We start from the raw sequence: 13,724 nt of genomic DNA on the forward strand, positions 1-13,724 counted from the left end.
GAATATTAGTTACTGGATCAAGCAAAAGTTACTTGATCAATCAAAAGTTATTTGATCTATTTACATAAATAGAGTTCAGTTTTACTTTACCAAGTCAGCAGTAAAATTTGATGGTACAAAACCTTGTCTCTGAAATAACTAACTAGTATTCACTGGTGGTACTAATGAATTTTCTCTTTCTTGTTCTTTAAATTATTTTTCTATTTTTATTTTACCACAGGTCACAGTTCTCATCCAACAGGACACATGGCTCTTTTAAAGAAAAGTAAGAGAGATTAAAAACATTGAAAGAGGAGAGAAATGTCAAATGCAATTTATCATGAAACTGTTGTCACAGTTGCATGCAAATTTATAGTTCTAACTTTGCTAAATTATGCTTAACTCTAAGTATACAAATAAGCCTTTTCCTGTTATCCAAGTCAGATAAATACAGCCATAAATCAAATCCCATTAATTTTAAATACTCACTGCTTTACTGCATGACACTGGGAGGTCTGGAATTTCACAGTAAGCGCAGGCGGCTGCTGGTTTCACGTGGGTTGTGCCTAGAGCACCAAACCTGGCATTTTTACAGAACTCTGCATGTTAATCCTGTTCATACATCCAGCTGAGGGGTGATCTCAAGAAATTTAGCTTTCTCCTCAAATGTCAGGGTCAGTGACTGAAAATGAACTGGTGTGTGCCTTCAGTTAGGCACCCAAAATTACTCTGAAGTCAATAGACTCTTTCCTCATCTGGTTTAAATTGATGCAAGTTTGTTGAGGTATGTTTGCCAATTTCAGTTTATTCGTATGCCCAATTCTTGCCAGTTTGATTGAAATAGCTCAAAACTTTGTTCTCTTTGCTGTTATACTGTTAACAAACTCTCCCTTTTGTTTCAGTTAACCAGATCTTGCTGTTACTTCTTGTCTTAACTGTGTGTGCCATTCTGTATAACAAAGTTCACCAAGTGCCATCTGCGCTAAAGAATGAAACAGGTAAATTACTTAGACTTCTGTTTCTTTTCTGTTCCTCTTCTATATTCCTTTTCTCTTCACTTGGGCAGTGCTTTTTGACTTGGTGTGTCCTGTTTGTCCTGCAGCAGATGAGCTACTCACACTTGCATGTAGTCTGGGATGCAGAATTTTTTGCTTCTGAGTTACTCAAAATAGTAAGAGATCAATAATAATGACTAAGAATTGTCATTCTGATTCAAATTTTTATCCAGATGTCACTGATATACTCTGTGGAGTATATCCTTATTTCTGCTGAACAGTCTTGGAGTTGTCAAGTGATAATAAACTTTGTTCACAACTTGCCCCTTTGGGAATGTGCTTGGCCTACCTATTTATTTCAGGTAGATCATCAAATCTTGATGTAATTTACAGCAGAAGATTTTGGTGGGATTTTTATGATCACAGAAACCCAGTAAGGTTGTAATGGTTTTGCCAGTAAAAAATGTTTATACTAATAGCTTATTTATTGTTCCCAAGGTAAACAAACTCTGTCTTGGTATGAACCTTTTCCCCCCACTCCCCCCAGTATATTTTTGTTATAAGTTTAATGGTTATGTTTAAACTGGTGTGAATATATCCCTGTGAACAAGCAGCTACCTGGAGGACAGGCTGAACTGTGCCCCTGCTGAGTGGCTGGTGTTGAGAACTCAGTTACATGTTGTCTATGTTTACCCCATATCTGAGGCTAAACTGTAGCAGTTGCTTTATTACCTGATTACTCCTTTCCAGCAGAGAATGGGGGATCAGGAAAAGCAGAGAACACCCATGGGTTTAAAACTAATACCAATGGTTGTATAAAGTCTAAAAAGTTATATTCAGCCCAGCAAATGTGTAATAAGGATAAATGGGAAGGCAGTCCTCGGGGAAGAGCCTGAGCAGAAACACCTGTCCCCATCTTCTGCAAACTTCTGCCCTTATAATGAGTGTGACGTTTATGGTATGTGACACACTTAAAAGCCAACTCGGGTCGGTTGCCCTGGCTGACTCAAAACTGCTAATGGCCTGCAGAGCATGGCTGACTTAGGATTCTGTCCCAGTCAAAACAGGACATACGTTCTGTTTAGAGGCATCCAACAGTCCAGTCAACCTACATGTAGTTCTGGGCTAGCCATAGATCATGCTTGTCATATGCAGATGTGTATAGGATGTGGTAAGGAAATGGGGTGATTGTGGTATGATTCCACTAATTATGGAACTACATTCTCATTCCTATGAACCAAATCTGAGAGAAAAATATTTCTATCTTCTATTGTAATGCATAGTTTTGTCTCTTGAAGTTGATTTGGAGAGTCCTGAAGAAACGGAAGAAGAAATCCCAGTCGTAGTCTGCGCCGCTGCAGGCAGAATGGGTGCAACTGTAGCAGCTATCAGTAGCATCTACAGCAACACAGAGGCTAATGTTTTGTTCTACATAGTTGGGCTGAAGACTACCATCCCACATATTCGGTATATGCCAGCCTTATTTTGTTTTATAATGTGCTTAGGACCAGGTGGTTGTTCTCCTTAGTATGGACGTAGACTTTGGAGGACTTTTCCCTGAAAAGATGAAAGGAAACTTTTTCTGATCTTGCAGACCCAATTAACACAGCAGAAAAAAATGTGTTTACGTGCGTTCAGGAAGGATTTAGAAGAGAGGACAGAAAAGAAAATTAGCAATGGTGTCAAGAAATCAGACAAAATAATGGAAAAAAAATCTATTTAGTCTAAAGAAAACATAGGAGGTGATGTGGCGGTCATCTTGAGGGATGTAAAACTGTAAAAGGGAGAAAACTAACCTCTGCTTTGAAAGCACAATAGATGGGATAAGAAAAAGTAATCTTTAACTGTAGCAAGAATGCCTGGAAATGTAATACCAGCAATGATGAAATACTGGTTGTTTCGGCAACATGTGGAATCTTTGGTTTAGGCACTGGTATGGGGTGTTTGCTTTGTTGGGTTTGTTGGATTTTGTGTGCAGGTTTTTTTTTGTTGTTTTTTTGTTTTTTCTTGGTTTTTTTGCTTTGTTTGCTGTTTTGCTTATTCTTAAAAAAAAAAAGTGTGCAAGAGCTTTGGATGTAAGTGAGTTTGTCTTGGGATAGAATAGATTGAATGAGCTTTTAAGGTCTCTTTACACTCTTAGGAGCCTGTGGATTTAGTATCGGAAGTACTTGCCACACACTCAATATCTCTTTTATCACTTCTATTTTATCACAGAAAATGGATTGAAAATTCTAAGCTGAAAGAAATAAAATTTAAGGTTGTGGAATTCAACCCTATGGTACTAAAAGGAAAAATCAGACAAGATGCATCACGTCCTGAGCTACTGCAACCTGTGAGTAAAAGACCACAACATGACAAATTCTCAAGGTTTCTAATGCTTATTACAGGCTTTAAAATGTCCTAGATCATTGTTCCATTACAGAGGGGGTGTAAGCCAGGGAAGCCACATCAGGTCTAAATGTTATGCCCTCACTCAGAAGAGAAAGTGCATTATAACAAGCTCCTTGCAACTTACCTGTCTTGCAGTGACCTCATTGTTTGGTGGCATAAACTTGGTGATTTAAATGTATCCTATCTTTGAGAATGAATTCACAGTTTATTAGAGGGAAGATCTAATAGTGGTCTTAGTGCCTCCATGTTGCTGAGTTGGCTGCGTTCTGCTCGTGCCCAGGATTAATTCACAGGCTAATGACTAGTATTACTGGCTGTCAGAAAAGGCAAATCAGATGTTAGAAATTACTAGGAAAGGAGTAGGGATCAAAACAGTGAACATAGTTATGCCAAAATAAAACCCAGATTTTCCCCTCATCCTAAATAACATATAGTTTTCATCTTCTTACCTGAAAAAAATGGAGCACAACCAGAAAATGCTCACATCTATTTAGAATGTTTATTCTTGCTGCCCTTCTCCACCGGTTAAATCATTCCTATAGAGTGCAATGATGTCACTATTTCATCAAAGTGTTTTGTATGATGTATTGCCAGCAGGTCCAGGAAGGTGATCCTTACTCAGCACTGGTAAGGCTGCATGTGGAGCACTGTGCCTAGTTCTGAGCTCCCCAGGCTTCCTGGGGTGAGTCCAACATAGGGCTGCAAAGATGATTAAGGGACTGGAGCATCTTTTAAATGAAGAGAGGCTGAGCGAGCTGAGGCTGTTTGGCCTGGAGAAGGCTCAGGAGGATCCTATCAATGTGTACAAATACCTGAGGGGAGGGACAAGAGGCAATGGGCATGAATTAAATCTCCATCTGTGGAGATACTGAAAATCCAGCTGGACATGTCCGCCACTGCCTGCTTGAGCTCACTCTACTTGAGAGGTTGGAGAAGATCACAAAAGGCCCCTTCCAACCTAAATGATTCTTTGAAAAAGCAACTGGTTTGGGCTACTTGGTTAGGGCCATAGTAAATAAAACAGGGATGAATAATAATAATAGTAATGGATTCAAGATGCTAGTAAAGATACTGTAAGGCTGGGGGATGGGAAACAAATGATTGCTGGCCAGTGCTCAATGAACAGAAAAATTAAAACTGATTGTCAATAGAGGCAGATGTCTGAGACTGCTACATTAAACAGCTTCACCATTCAGCCTTTATCTTTTTTTTATGTTTGATAGCTGAACTTCGTTCGATTTTATCTTCCTTTGCTTATCCAGAAACATGAAAAAGTAATATATTTGGATGATGATATCATTGTTCAAGGTAAGCAGCTTCTAGCAGAGTTAAAATCAAAGTTATCACAGCTTTTACAGTTATTTGGAACTATGAGATATAGTCAAAACTGAGGCAGCTGCTTGGAATGTTGCCCTTGGGAAAAAATACAAATAATCTGTTCGTTTGTTTAAAGGAAAATGAAGAACTTTTCTCCATGTATCCTTTGAATAGGTGATTTTGATCAAAGCTATATGCCTGTGTGTTGTTTCAAGTGAATCTGGTCAGTCGCTGGAAGATAGCATGGATTTCATTTAGATGCCACAATATTCATTAAAAATATGATATGCATTTCCTGATAGTATTTGAATTTCCATGGATGCTACCAATTCCTTATGCAGAATTGCTGCTCTTGAAAGCAAGAGGATTTTACTCAATTAAGAGGGTTAAAATTCCAAACACTTAAAATATGATTTTGAGCATCTTCAGCTCAGAATCCATAGCAATTTGCAGAGTCATGCTCAAAGATTTCAGAGTTCCTAGAAAATGTGATCGGTTAAAACACATTGAAATTCTGAAAAACATTTCTTTTTTTATTTCCATACAAAGACCTCTATGTAGATTTACATTTTTTAATCTGCTGTTTCCAAGTACATTTTTTTCTCTGTAATTTTGTTGTCATCCCTTGTTTTATCATATTATTTTAGTGTTATTTTATAACATTTTTTTAATCAGGGTGTTGTGGTTTAACCCTGGTGGGCAGCAAAGCAACACACAGCTGCTCACTCACTTCCCTCCATCCCCACCCCCCACAGGATGGGGGAAGAGGAAAGTAAGAAAAAAATGCCAGAAAACTTGAGGATCAAGATAAAACAGATGAAGAAATAATAGTTTAATAAGTGAAGGATAAGTGGAAGAAGAGAGAAGAACATAAAACAAGTGATGTGAAGGTGATCACTCACCACCTCCAGTGGTCCGGCAGTCCCCAGGGCCCCATCTTTTTCCTTTTGTTGCTGGGAGTGATGTTATATGGCATGGAATCTCTCTTTGGTTATTTCTGAACCATCTGTCTGGTTGGGTCCTCTCCAACTATTGTATACCAATCCATTCACTGCGGGGGCAGAGTGAGAAACGGAGGCGGCCTTGATGCTGTGCAACTGCTCTTCAGCATAAGCTAGAACATTAGTGTGCTATCTGTACTGTTTAGGTCAAAAATCTAAATCATAGCACCGTAAGAGCTGCTCTGAAGAGAATGAATGCAATCCTAGCCAGACCCAGCACTCAGGGTCAGCAAAAATTATATCTATCCTTGTTAAATTTTGTTTGGAAAGGACCAAATGCAGCTGTAATAAACTTTGTGGTCTAGGTCGATCTTGCTGTAATAACATTAAGATCAGTGAATACAGACATGACAGAAGTATAGTTTTATTCTCCACTTCTTCTCCTCACCTTTATATAGTTTTGTCTCTTTAGTAGCAGATTTCAGAACATCTGCACTTTAAGGGACCACTATTAGCTGCTCCATAAAATATGATTCATCTGCGCTTCCTGCCTCATTTTAATTTGCAGTAGACTTCGCAGTTTTTCAACATGTGTTTCCAGTGGTTATCTCTGCTTTTTGGTTTTGTTCTAACTCTCTGAAGTGGTCTTAAACTCTTCATTTACATGAGCAGTTTAAACTGAGCCCACCACTCCCCCTGCATCCCTCCTTACACCTGCACAGGCATTCCTCAGAAATGTGATTACTTTCAGCCTGACTGACTCCTCTAGTGTGGCTAGAAGAGGGGAGGTAGGGTTTTCTCTTTCACTAAGGGTGTCAGTTTATGTCATCAAATAGTGTTTCTGGTGCTGCAGGACAAAGGTGCAGTTTCAAGTTACAGCTCATGGTCTGCTGCTTCTGGTGGAAGTGGCTTCTCCTGTCCCCAGCAGCTCCTGTTACTTATGTCCTGTCTACAGTTGTGCAGCTGCAGAATAAGCTGATTCAACTGGCTGACCTATTGGAAGACCATCAGGACGAAAATTATATATGTTGGGTTTTGTGTTGTTTTGTCTTTTTTCCCTTGCTTTGCTTCAGCTAGCCTATCCTGCTACTCCCGGCCCGTGCAATCCTAGGGCCCAGAAGAGTGGAACAGAAATGGACAAATGGGAGGGAGGGAGCCTGTTCTGGCAGCCGCTCCACGCGTCAGCTGTAATGTGAGACTGTGCTGTCAGGTGTCCCTGCGGGAGTGAATGAGGCTTGTGACGAGATAAAGTGAATGGGTTTTCGAGGTTTAACTTCGGGATTGTTTGTTTGTCGGTCCTTGCTTTCCGCAAAGCAGTGAGTGCTGAACTTGGGGTGTCAGCCCAGAAAGCAGTGGGGGTTTTGTGTTTTATTTGTTGGTTTGGGTTTTTTTTTGGGGGTGTTTGTATTTCCTGTTTTTCTTTTGAAAAGTGGGAGCTATTTAGAATCAGCAGAAAATACTTAGCAAGGTCTGTTGAGCTGATGAGTTCAGACTCATGATACCTGTGCATTTCAGAAATAGTAGTTCCAGTGTATGCAGTATGAGGAATGTTTTCAGGTTTTTAATGAGCTCACCTCAGGCTGCTGGGCCATATGTGATCTTCCAAGATAATTCATCGTACCTGTGACTGACCCATGCCCAGCAGCAGAGCTGGTAGCTGGAAGGGGTTTGAACGCACACTCATTCAATTGGTGTGGCAGCCCTGTGCGTTCCACTGGCCCTGAAACTGTTCTGGCACATCCTGGGTATGTGCTAGTCAAGTGATGAGTGAGATGCTATGTGTTACATTATTTCCTTCTGCCAGGAAGGAGATGTGTGGTCTGTGAAGCCAGCAGGGAAGGTCAGGTGTGGCAGGCACATTTCAGCTGGCCAGTGCTAGGAATCTAGGTATCTTATTAGGAAGTATAAACACAGTAATGCTGGGAAAAACCTGATCTATGCAAGGAATTGAAGCGGCACTTTCGTGGGATTTGAAGAGGCTCAGAAAAGTTGCCTGTGGCTCTCCAAAAGCAAGCTCTATGAACAAATGTAAACAGACTTGTTTACAGTGTAATTGACTTCTGCAGTAGCTGATTTTGAACACTGAGATCAGAATATGGATGTATTGAATACTGATGATAATAGGTAATGATAGACTCAGACATCAGGTGCAGGGCTCGAATTTGAAAATGGTGCCATATTACAAAATTCAGCCTTCATTAATATCTGGGCTATTCCCTAAAGTTGGTATGTTTGTAAGGAACATATATGAGAACAGAAGTGATCCTATCAACTCTGTAGCAGTGACACAAGTTTCTTCTTATGCTCTTGACCTTTCTGTAATCAGGTGACATCCAGGAACTCTACGATACTAAGTTGGCTCCTGGACATGCTGCAGCTTTCTCAGATGACTGTGATCTGCCTTCTACTCATGAAATGGTTAGAAGTGTAGGGATGCAGGTAAGATGCCATTTTAAAATTCTAATTAGGATTGTATTTACCCACAGGTGTAAGATGATGATTATATGCATTTTCCCCAAAGTGAAAGTTACATACATCATACATATATATATATTTGTAATAGTTATACAGGCAATTAAGAGCTACTTTTCATAGTAACTCTGTAATGCTAAGCAGAGTTGTTTCCCATAATAATTTACATCTCTGCTGTTCATTGTATTCTACTAAATTCTGTTTCATGTTTTGCTGTCAGTAGATTATGAGCACTTATGGAACATCTAATGAAGACAATATATGATACCTGTTAGGAAAGAAACTTTGGAAAACAAATTTAAAGGCTAGTTCCTGAGCTGAGGCATCATTTAGACTAAGCTATGGAAACACAAACTTGTGGGTGAGAGAGGAGCCTTATTAAACTCACATGGAACAATACTGGGGGAAAAAGTAATTCAGTAGCTTGAGATATCCTGCCTTTCATCCTTGTGTCATATGTAAATCAAGACAAGTAACTATCATTTAGAAACTCAGCTTTGAGAGCAGGTATTTAGTCTCCATGTGAGTGGCAGAGGGATGCATTTACACCTGTCTTTATAGATTCATAGGGGATAAACATACTCTTTATTTCTTAGAACACGTACATGGGGTTCCTGGACTACAGAAAGCAAGCGATTAGAGATCTTGGCATCAGCCCCAGCACCTGCTCCTTTAATCCTGGAGTAATTGTTGCTAACATGACTGAATGGAAACATCAACGGATTACAAAGCAGTTGGAAAAGTGGATGCAAAGAAATGTAGAGTATGTGTAAAAATCTAGCTTTGCACTTCAATGCTGTTTGCAGTTTTATTTTCTTTGTTTTTTTAACTCCAAGCAGTCATTCTTTGAGATCTTGTCAAGCAAAGTAACTCTTGTTCCAGAATTTCCATCTGCTTAAATCTGACCAGTTGTGTACCGTGAAATGGCCACCTGCAATGTTAGTGTCCTGTTTAATCACAACCCACGCTTAATCCTGACTGACATTGAGAACATGTGTTTCTTGTTCTGGGTGACCAGCCTCACTGGGGAGCAAGCTGCTTACAATCTTCCCATCCTGAGGCTGGCTTGAAGGAGAAATGTTTCCTTGTTTGTGTGGGGTCTCTCCTATTGTAACATCAGTCAAGCTCTAATTGGACATGTATCTCTTAAATGCCAATAGCAAACACTTCATATTCTAGAGATGAATAAAATTTGACATGAAAGATGTCTTTTTTGCATTGACCATGAGTAAGTCATGATGCAGTGAGGCAATCAGTGTTCATTTTTTTAATGTTAGTTCACTGTTAGCCTGTATTTGCAAACTTGACATTTTCTTTCTCTGCAAAGGGTTAAATTTAAATTTAGTAGGGCTTAAACTGCAACCAAATAGCTCATGTGCTCTTGGGCTATGTCCATGGCTTGTTAGTTTCAGAAATGAAAGGAGGAGAGAGACAAATGATAAACATATGAAGGAATGGAAAGCCAAATGTCTTTCTCTTACTCTACTTGTGTAACAGATGCAAAGAAGCTATTGTGCTTTTTAAGAGTTTGGAAAAAGCCCTCCATGTTACTGCAAATTTTATCTGTAAAGTTGATTTTACACCTTAACATGTTTGCGGTCCTTTTAGCTGGATTTTGAAATGACAGTGAAATATATTGGTTAGCAGTTGAAATCCAGTTTTGAGGGGAGGTTATGATTTTTCTGTTCTGTGGTCTCCAAGCATTTCTCGGTACTTTTCAGGTTCCTTCCTTCTTGGGCTAGTGAGTGGCAGTGTCCTATAGCTGGGGGTGGCTTTGCCAATATGCTGACTGGCCAGCCAGGCCTCATGCTCACTGTGGCCAAACATCTGGCTGCTAACTCCTAATGCCTCTCCTAATGGTCATTTGGCTTTATCTGTCCCTGGTTTTATCACAAAATTCATGGGAAATCAACATCCTTTAGATGTTACTTTATACTAACTAGACTTCAGCAAAATCTGATTTGAAATTAATTTAAAGGTTCAAAAGCTGGGAAAAGGGGAAGAGGGAATAAAACCCATAGAAACATACATTTCCTTGAGAAACCAGGCTGAACCACATATCTACTGTGAACTTTCTCAGCGTTGTAGACCAGGCAGTGTGTAGATGTAATGGGCATGATGTTGGGTTTGACTCTGATTTTGCTTGGTAGCAACGATCCACACAACAGGAACTGAGAGTTGCACAAACAAGCAATTAACAGCATTAGGAAGAAGCATGCTGAAAACTAGTCTGTTCAAAATGATTTTGAATTTTGCTACAATACTTATTTTTAATCTTCTGCCTTTTGTACTAAAGATTCTTTGAGGTTTTGAATTTTTTTTCTCTTCCATTTGCAGGGAAAACCTCTATAGCAGCACCCTTGGGGGAGGCGTGGCAACCTCTCCAATGCTGATAGTATTTCATGGAAAGTATTCTGCTATTAATCCTATGTGGCACATAAGGCATCTTGGTAAGTTTTTCTCACCGTTTGCAGTGGAACTAAATAAAGTGAGAGGTCTATAAGATTCCGACATAAGACCCTGCATTACTTTGCCTCAATGCATTACTTTGTACCTCAGATCCACAGGATCTGCTTCCTCCCAACAGTTAGTCCTGTGCTCTTCTGGGTAGGGCAGAATGTGGTGGTTCACCACGGGTGTTATGCAAATAACCTCAAAAGGTCAAACAAACAAAAGAGTTGTTTCCATGCAAAACAAATCAAAACAAATCCAACCAAACCACCCCCCTCAGAATCCCCAACCCCCCAAAAATACAACAACAAAAAAAACCCCAAATACCACCTCCCTGCCCCCTAAAACTCTGATAGTAACAAAATTAGATTAAAAAGGTAAAAAACCAAAGCCAACAAATATCCAGGACAAAGCAGCATGTGAGAAACCAGCCAACTAACCTCCATTGTCATAAACTATGGAAGTAATATCTGAAAGACCTGAATATAGTCAGACTTTAGAAAATCAGACACTTTCAGTAGGTACAGAGGTGTGCAAGAAGAAGGGATGCCTGCCAGTGTCTTGTCTATCAGTCATTCTGGAGGATGCAGTTAGCTTTCACCTGGGAATGGTGTATTATCCTTGGAAAAAGGTAATGGCTTAGCTGAGATAGTAAAATAAATAGAAAAAGGTGTTTGTGGGTTTTTTAACTCCAGCTCTGCCAAGATGGTAAGTGTTAAGAGAAAGGAACTGGGATTTTTTTGCTGATGCAGCATTAGAGGCATAAAGCTGAAGAAAGATACTGTCATATACCCAGTTGGCTGTTAATAGGTGAAACCATGCTGATCAGATCTCGTAAAAAATATAAGTGAATTTTCCTCACTCTGTAGTGTCCCCTGTTATTGAAACATAGAATATTATTTTTCTTTTAATCTTTTTTTATAATCTACCCCTGCAGGTTGGAGTCCTGATACCCGTTACTCAGAGCATTTTCTTCAAGAAGCTAAATTACTTCATTGGAATGGGAGATACAAACCTTGGGACTATCCCAGCGTTCACACTGATCTCTGGGAAAACTGGTTTATTCCTGACCCTTCAGGGAAGTTCAAATTAACTCGTCCTGATAGCTGATATTGAAACCACTTAAATGCATCCACACACTATGCTTTGCAGTATGTAACAGTCTGATATGCAATGTGTTGTATAACTAACTGACTTTAGATTATGAAGGATTTGTTAAATATATAAATAAATGACCATCAGTTTTGTGTGCTTATGGTGGGAGAGGGAGGCTGGAGTGATGGTTGCACAGTTCAGAATAATTCAAATTTTAATATAGGTGAGGAAATGAGGTCACTTGCCACTGAAGAATTTTCATTAAAATTCAGTGCCAGATAGCATGTTTTAAGGTAAGGTCTTTATAAATAAGACTCCATTGTCTGCTGGTAGAAAAATCTACACAGGAAGTACTTGCAGTATTACATAGGTGTCTTTAGTTGTCTAGCCCACAATGGGCAGCCTAAAAATGAGGCAGCATCTTTAAGGAGTCCTGTTGCATGGTGATTCTGTTTTGCAGCATTTCAGTGCATTGCATATCTTGTAGTACATTTAGACCCCTCTGCTAGCAAGGTGCAAAAGCATGTTCTAAGACACCACATTGCAGTTCCTGATTTTATTGTGAAACATTGATAAGACAGATTAAGAACTTTTGTATTACTGTAATGAAAGGAGCACCAGTTCTGAGGGAGTACACGTAGAACTGCAATAGTTGGTGGAACGGTGGTTGTACGTGTAACTGTATTTTATATTTAGATAACCTAGTAGTTGATTCCAGTAAAGAAGAGACCTTTCCCTTCCCATCCATCCCATTACAGTAGTTACACCCTACTGTGCTACATACTCAGCAGTGATAATAATTACATGCTTCTAGTTTTTTTGAAAAATAAAATTAAGTTGTAACAAATCCCTGATGCAAGATACTTTGAGCACCTGCAGGAAAATGTCCATGTAAACATCAATACATGATACAGTACACTTTAAATAACAGACAAGACAAGTCCTATACCTCTTTGACAATATACTCAACAGCTTTATGCTGAAGCTAATAAACACAATCAGAATCATAATGCACACTTTCTTGATTTAAGACGCTCAGAATTAAGCCACATAATTTTGGAAGAAAACTGTAAACATCGTGCCTGCCTCACAACAGGTTGACAGTGTGTGACCTCAGCAAGAGCAAATACAGCAGGATTAGAATCTGCACTAACCAGTTACACTCAATGTGTGACAACTGTCACTGGCTGTGAGGAAAGGGTAATATACACTGGTACAGGAATACCTGACCAGCATGGATTGTGGAGATACTGTTTGTATCTATTTTTCAAGTATGTGAAGCACCTACTGTCGTAAGATCATCAAAACCTTGACGTTTTGATCAGCTTATTGCTTTTACTTCATCTCTTCCTCATGTGACAAAACAGGGAAAGGAGATGGTGGTTAGGCACAAGCACAGAATCTCATTTCTTTCTCAGTCACTAATATTGGCCAAAAGCGTGTAGCATTTAGCAAGTTCCTCGGAAGAAAGCTGCAGCTTCTACAGCTGACTTCTATTTGTGGAACAACTACCTTTACATTTAACTTACTAAGTATATTTCACTTGTAAGAGGAATAAGGTGAACAACCTCTAAGGTGTTAAAGACTGAAGAGAACGGAGTTAAAAACTGCTAAATTGCAAACCTGTGCTCTTTGTACCTGATGTACACAACATAGCTGGATGTGGTTTTTATAGGGAATGTGATCTTTCAATTCCCTGCAATGGGACCTTTTCAAAGGCCTTGTCTCCTGCTAAAGGTCAGGCAAAAAGACTAATGACACAGAAATGACTGAGAATTTAAATGTGTCAGAATGCAAGAACAATGCATTGTTGTTGGCATGGGTTTGTTTTCTCTTGTAGGAATTTTTGTCTAGGGTTTTTTGTCTGGTTTTTGTTTGTTTGTTTTAAGGAGTTACAGTTCCTGACATTGGAATTTAAGGGAAAAAGAGATGCAATGGTAGAGACGCATTACCCTAAGTCAGCTCAGCTGTAATGTTTGGGCCCTGTCCTGTGCAACATACATTTTCTTCCCCTGTGCTGTGACTTGAAATGATGCTTCCACTCTGTTAATCCTGAATATGGTGCAGTCACTAAACCAATGGA

The 13,724-nt window shown here is 39.4% G+C and overlaps 1 protein-coding gene across 1 annotated transcript; it reads left to right on the forward strand.

Moving 5' to 3' along the window:
* The first annotated feature begins 246 nt into the window (after window positions 1–246).
* On the forward strand, window positions 247–11,656 carry GLT8D2 (glycosyltransferase 8 domain containing 2). The gene is made up of 9 exons (XM_054386891.1): window positions 247–265; window positions 882–977; window positions 2,273–2,441; window positions 3,189–3,306; window positions 4,589–4,673; window positions 7,950–8,062; window positions 8,692–8,858; window positions 10,433–10,545; window positions 11,484–11,656. The coding sequence occupies exons 1-9, from the start codon at window positions 247–249 to the stop codon at window positions 11,654–11,656; spliced, it is 1,053 nt and encodes a 350-aa protein (XP_054242866.1).
* Window positions 11,657–13,724: the final 2,068 nt, after the last annotated feature.

The sequence above is a fragment of the Indicator indicator genome, chromosome 14, assembly GCF_027791375.1.
Source record: "Indicator indicator isolate 239-I01 chromosome 14, UM_Iind_1.1, whole genome shotgun sequence".
NCBI classification, from domain to species: Eukaryota; Metazoa; Chordata; class Aves; order Piciformes; family Indicatoridae; genus Indicator; species Indicator indicator.